This window comes from Atractosteus spatula, chromosome 4 (genome assembly GCF_055471065.1).
Source record: "Atractosteus spatula isolate fAtrSpa1 chromosome 4, fAtrSpa1.hap1, whole genome shotgun sequence".
Taxonomy (NCBI): domain Eukaryota; kingdom Metazoa; phylum Chordata; class Actinopteri; order Semionotiformes; family Lepisosteidae; genus Atractosteus; species Atractosteus spatula.
Window position 1 is genome coordinate 52,900,473 of NC_142709.1, and position 6,925 is coordinate 52,907,397.

Consider the following 6,925-nt stretch of genomic DNA (forward strand, 5'->3'; position numbering starts at 1 on the left):
CATAACTGTACTCCATCTTAAACTTAATTTGCTGATCTTGGGATTCTTACTCAGTGTGTGAAAAATCATATCTGTGTAATTAATTGCCCGGAACTATTGGAGGCTTTTTAACTGCATTTCAAAACTTCCTTACAGACCTCTCTTTTTACTAAAGATTTTACCATGCAATTGAGTCTTCACTAACTCAGTTTGTTGGACTTCATTTTTTCACTTTATGCCTGTTGTGTGTTTTGTGCCTGAGAGTTGTATTTGTATGTGACTTTGTTATGATCTTTAGCTCTACTATCAGAGTTAAAACCAGGCATTCTCTTAACCACCTTGCCCTCCAACACATTTCCCAGGTGACGCCCAGCTGTATCGGACATTGCAATCTTCAAAGCTAAAGTTCTTCTCTTTGTCGTGTGCTGCCAGGAGCTGTGGTTAGATTCCAAATGTTAAAGTACTGCACCATGATGAGCTGCTCCACAGTAACTCCTGCTCCTATGGTTTCAGTCATTCATTATTCAGGTCTTTCAGCTGATATGTTCCCTTCATGAAGTGATCCTTCAAGAAATTTCAGTTGATAAATCTTTAAGTTAGTCTCATATTTTGTAAGGGTGGCAACTTTATCTTGATCTAAAGTCTTGATCTAAAGTTCCAACTATTTACAATACATTGTCCTTTCCATTCTCTGAGCCTGATGATTGATGATGTGAAAATCCATAAATTTATAATACAGGTAAAACTACAGTAGGTTGTTTGTGGAGAAATAATATGTGCACAGGCCTCTAATGGCCCCATCACACTGATCTATTATTAAATAAATACTCCACATATTGACTGTAGGTCCCAGCACTCCTAACAAAAACGATTGTGCCCATATCTCCTGCAATGGTACAAACATTCTTGGCTTGTTTGCACTTTGCCTTAGAGGAGACTGAAGGAAGCAGGCATGTGCTGTAATGGTTGGACTGTACACATCTTGAAAAGCACAAAGGTTCAGGATGATGGCAGCATAACAAATGCTACAAATGGAAGAAGGCAATTTAAATCAACTTGTTTGTTTGGTTGAACGTCCCATCTTAATCCAAGGATTGTTTCTTGAAAGACACATCTTCTGCATCAGTACCAGAACAACAATTTGTAGTGTAATGAACCTATTAAACTGAGGTTGCAAAATTCACTAATGACTGACCTTATATCTCTCTGTAAGGTTATCTAAATATGAGCATAGGGAGTGACACAGTAGAGCTCTCAGGACATTTGGATAACTTCTTCTCCAGGCGATGCTGCTGTCCCATTTGATACATCTCAAGACTGTGCAAAGGAACTAAACTGAAAGAGGGAGTGAACACAAATACAATTAATAACTGTCAATAGGCAGGCTGCCTAGTGTAACTAGTGAGCAATCGTGCTGAAATGCTTGCTTGGATATCTTTCCAGAGTGTCCTCCAGGTAAATATGGTGCCGACTGTCTGCTGGACTGCCCTTGCCAGAACAGTGGGTCATGTGACCGATTCACGGGCTGCTGCCAGTGCGCTGAGGGCTTCTACGGGCACTCCTGTGAGCACAGTACGTAAGATTGACTGTTTCTGTGTTCAGCCAGTCTTCAGAGCCTCTGATCATGAAGAACAGGCACGACTTGAGTAGGTTCATATAATTCAAGAATATATCTGCTGTATCACTGACTTCCTGAATGTCGTTTCCTCAGCCCTTGCATTGCAGAAGCAAGAGAAGTTACATCTTTCTGAGACAAATTCAAAAGCAAATGAATACAGTTCGATTGCGTACAAAAATATTTAAGAAAATACTGCAACACAGATATCACACCTTGCAATATACTATTTGACTATCGCAGTTTACAAAATCATAAATGAAAACATTAAAAGAGAAATTGTTTCGTAATTATATTATACTGTATATGTGGTGTTTCCTACCAGACTTATTCCATTCTAGAAAAATCTAGAAAAATAGAAAAGAAAGAAGGCACTGACTCAATAGAGGCAACTTAAAAGAAATTCCCCATTTAAAAATAAATTTACAGAAACTGAATTGACTATCTGCAGTCAATTGACTATCTTGCTAAAACCCTATAATGTGCAATATTTTTTAATACTGAATATCTTTCAATTTAATATTAAGGTTATATATATTCAGAAAAGAAGCTATTTGTTCATTTGATGGGCATAGAGAGGATGTTTCAGATCAGCATTGCGGACAGATGTTCCCATACTAAAGCTGGTAGGACCATTTTAATTCAAGATGGCTGTAACACCTGTTAATTGTGTTAGCAAGCCATAGGACTGGAAAGCTTACTGTACATATTTAATGGAAGAACTTTTACTTAATGAGCTCTTTAGTTTTCTCTGTAGTAAAATTAATCCTAAACCATCCTATTATCCAGTTGGTAAAATCTTTGTAATACACTCTGGCAGTGCAGAAGGGAGATGATTGTTAAATATAACCCTTCAAGTTTTTGGAATTAATTTAATTTGCAGGATTCTTATTCATTTGTGGTTAGGGTTTTCTTGGATCGCAGGTCTAAATGTTCATCATAAAATACTTCATATTTAAAAGCGGCATCTTAGACTGTGATTTATGTACATCTTTACTATGTACCCAAAATGTACTGTACATCTCATCTCAATAGAGACAAGCCTGGTTACGGTATGTTGTCAGGATGCAGGTTTCTGTAGTTTAAATCAGGTATAAATCAGCCAGTAACCCTTGCAAATTTTTCCACATACAGATAAGCATTTAAATGATTTCCAGTGAAATTATACAGTGAATACTTACCACTTGCCACATGTACTTTATTTGCTATGTACTCTCAGTGCTGTGCTTATAATACAATATTGAAGTGTGTAGGTGGAGAGAGAGCTGGAGTTGTGAAGAGGCTGCCAGCAATTCTGGCTCCTTGCCTGTTGGACAACATCTCCCAGCTCCCAGAGAACCCAGCAGAAACACAATAGCCAAACCTCATCGCAATATAAAGATGATTTGAAATTGTAATTCTTACAACATGTGCTGGGCTTCCAGGAAATTTCAATGTGGGAGATGGAGGGATGATCGCACTGTAATTAAACTTGTAACAGTAAGCCCATTGTGCCCTGAGCAGGATTAGTTGATATTATTTTTCTTGATGTTAGGGTGCCCCTTTGGGTTTTTTGGCCTGAACTGCGCTCATCTCTGTGATTGTAAAAATGGTCTCCAATGTCACCCCGTCACTGGCCAGTGTATATGCCCTCCTGGCTTTTACGGACATCAATGCCAGAAAGGTAAGTGCCTCTGAAAAACAGTGATCTCACTGTATTTCCCACTGTAGATGCACAGTTTTGCATGAACTCATATGAATGTTTACCACGGTGAATGGGCTTTCTGCATTTCCTTTTGATTTTAATTTGCCTTTCACCATGGTTTGCTTCACCTTACATGCTGGACAATTCCAATGACCTCCTACCATAGCACCTCTTGTCAAGCTCATGGTTCAGTGAACTAAAATCCTGTGAAGGCATTATAGTGTTCTTTCACTAAGGCATGCCCTTTAACAGAAGCTATCCCATTCTTATACAGTACTTTGAATGACATAATTTCAACAGGCTGAGATGTTTTCTTGCTTTTTGGGCATTAAAACTAAATGTGTAGTAGGCCTGACAGAGTGTTTATTTTATGAAAAACAGGTGTCCTTCTACTTCTGGTACTTAGGTACTTAATGAATTCCTGGTGCATTTCCCTCTTTTGGCAGTCTTTCAGTTCTCCCTATAAAACAATTGTATATAATGGGAAGGATCAAGGCCTCGGCCTAACTAAGTTTGCCAATTCAGACAAATCCTGAAAACCATAAAGCCGACAGTGTGGGTAGGTTGGCTGGCTGGTGTTGAGAGACTGACTGCTGCTCTGGCTGTTCAGTTTGTGCAGTGGGCAGGTATGGGGATACCTGCCAGCACCGCTGTGACTGTGAAGGAGCAGCTCCCTGCCACCCTGTCACAGGGAAATGCTTTTGTCCTCCTGGAAGGACCGGAGACAGATGTGACAAAGGTAAGGACACCTTGACTCTAAGCCTAATGTGCAAAGTCCTTTACCAGGCTGGGCTGAATCTTTCCTTAAGCCATGGAAACGTACAGTTTTGGCAATAAAGAAATGAATGAATTAATCTTCCCAGACAAATTTGCATTGTGGTAATCATTGGCCTGTTTGGGATTTTTGTGCTGGAATTTGATTTCTCAAGCACCCATCACAGTCAAATGAAAAAAAAAAACATTTTAGAGAGCTATTTTCAATCACTTGAATACTTCTGTTAAAAAAAGAATCTCTGCTGGCCTGGCTATTGAGCGATGTGCTGACACAGTTCTGTCTCGTAGGCCGTTCCTCCTCAGCGTGAGGCGTTCACAGAAAGCACTTTCATTTTTTAAAACAAAAATTCAATAAGTGGCCCGCACAAAACTCCCCTTTCTCACAGAGTGTAGAAGCAATCGCTATGGACCGGGGTGCTCGCTGACCTGCCAGTGTGCTAACCAAGGACACTGTGACTCCCGCAGCGGGAGCTGCCTGTGTCCCTTCAGCTGGATCGGGCCCACTTGTACAGAAGGTAAAACACCCCAGACGGTCGCCATTAGAACAGCTTGTGGTTCACAGGTATGGAAAGGTGCCTAATAAAGAGCAAAAGTAAACTTGAGCTCCAATCAGTCCAGATTCTAATGCTTTTCGCATCTTGGTCATCAGTCATTTCAAACATGGAGAATTATTTTAATCCTGTAGCTGCTGGGACCCAAACTGGAAATGGTCTGAGTGTTTTAAAGCAACCACTCCAGTATGTGGAGATGGGAATAATGGCTTTCCGCTAGTGGTGAACCAAAAATGTTACTGCTTCATTTTAATGTATGTTTTCTCTTCGTTTCCTAGGGGGACCCCTAGACCCCTTGTCTAACCAGAAATCCGGTGATCTGCAAGAAAAACAGCCTTCAAAGCATTTTTCAGAATCATAGTGCTTATGAAGTGGTTTAGAGAAACTAAACTCCTGATGGATATTAATCATTGTGATAACAAACCAGGAACAACTTACAAGTAATGAAAGGATGGTGCTAATTCTCTTGACCGCGTACAGAACAGACCACACAATATCAGGCTACAGCATCCACCGGGAAAGCTGAGGAGTGGGTGCCTGTGATTTTGTATGCTACACATACCATTTCCAGCACTCATAACAGACAGAGACATTTCATTTACACACGGCCTATGAATGTCCATTCCTCTTGACCAAATCCTTCTGTACAATCAAAAAAGCGGGAGCCACATTTTGAAAAAGAAACCCTTTCCTTCCGTTTCTTACTACTTAATCCAATATAGTGTCAAGGGGGAGCTGGAGGCTATCCTGGCAAGAAAGGAGCACAAGGGAGGGTATAACCAGGATAGGATGCCAGTCCTATCACAGGGCACACAAGCAGATACAACACACAGACACAAACATGCACTCACTCACACCATGGCCAGTTTTCCCAGTAGCCACTTAACCAATCAGTATGTTTTTGGACTGTGGGATGAAACTAGAGCACCTGGACAAAACCCACACAAACTCCACGTACTGTAGATAGCACCCCTAGTGAAGAATTGAACTCAAGGCCCCAGCACTGTGGAGCAGCAATGCTAACCATTGCGCCATCATGCCACCTGAAAAGACACTCTTGACACCCAATCATCAATGGAAATTAATTACTGTATCGCAGGTAGCCATCACTCTTTGTTGCTTAAAACAGATTAAAAGAAATATCTTAATGGCAGTGTAAGCACTCTGCAGTATTAAACAAAATGGCTTCCGTCCGTAACTGGTTGTCAGTGGAAGCTGTTTAATGTGTGATACAGCACTTGAATAGATTCCTAACTTCTTGTATATTAACTAGTTAAGACTTTGATTTTGTTATTTTATTTAAATGACAATATATATATTTTTAATTTTCAATGAGAAGTATTTGTAGGGTGCCCTTATAGTATAAACATATGCTATGTGCAAATGTTCTTGTCTGACTTGTCAGTTTGTTAATTTCATATTCTAGAATATTGCAATATGATATTTAAAGCAGGAGTGAAAGTGCTGAGATGGCAGAGATGGCATTTAGTTTTTATAGATAACTTAAAACACATGAGTGAAGAACAGTTACTGTATGTTCTTTGGTGTGTAGAACAGAAACTACACCTGAGCCTGAAACAAGCCATCTTATACAGATTAAAATAGTTTCCATGTTTCATGTAGGCAGGTGTCCTTTGATAATGAATGCTTGTTATTTGTGTCTGTATGGATGAAAGATTGTTGATGGAATTTCTGTATTTTGTAAATATTTTATGCATTTAAGTTTGCTCTTATGTTAAAGATGGAAAATACCAAACGTGGTAAAAATACAGCTTTGATGTTTTGCCAGTTCTGTTCAATATTTTCTGATGCTGCCATCATGTTTTGTGCATTCTTTAATGTGACTGACTTTCTAAAGCGTACTCTAATTATCTTTCTTTTATTGTACTATTCAGTTTTTATTGCTAAGACTTAACTTGGCGTTTTATTCAGCTCTTATGCTACATCTCTTGTACAGTATTTGAAAAAGTGAAAAACATTTTTAAACTCAGATAACTGAAAGCTTTAGCAATAACAGGCAACAATCCTGGAATTGACCCGTCTGCCTGTTAATTTAGATTTTTTTAATTTCAAGTGGTTTAATATTTCATCAACCTTTGCAACATCTAACAATTTTAAAAGACAAACTGAAAGATATCTGTAGTGTTTAGCAGGTTTGAAACTTACTTGGGCAGCTCACTTGAGGAGCAATAGATAAAGAAGGTTATCTTTTGTTTTATAAAGTATCCTTCACACTTCATATATTTTATTGATGTAGTTCTGATGCAATATGCTGGTCTTAGCCTGCAAACAGTCTCATTGAGGTTCAAACCTTCTGCTGTA

The 6,925-nt window shown here is 39.1% G+C and overlaps 1 protein-coding gene across 1 annotated transcript in view; it reads left to right on the forward strand.

Annotated features, from left to right (window-relative positions):
* Positions 1–6,010, forward strand: part of egfem1 (EGF-like and EMI domain containing 1) — a 91,751-nt gene extending 85,741 nt beyond the window's left edge. Inside the window, exons 34-38 of the mRNA XM_088913693.1 lie at positions 1,423–1,551; positions 3,129–3,257; positions 3,889–4,017; positions 4,439–4,567; positions 4,882–6,010. Of these exons, the coding sequence (XP_088769819.1) occupies positions 1,423–1,551; positions 3,129–3,257; positions 3,889–4,017; positions 4,439–4,567; positions 4,882–4,964 (599 nt within the window). The 3' untranslated portion in view covers positions 4,965–6,010. The remainder of the gene's footprint in view (positions 1–1,422; positions 1,552–3,128; positions 3,258–3,888; positions 4,018–4,438; positions 4,568–4,881) is intronic.
* Positions 6,011–6,925: the final 915 nt, after the last annotated feature.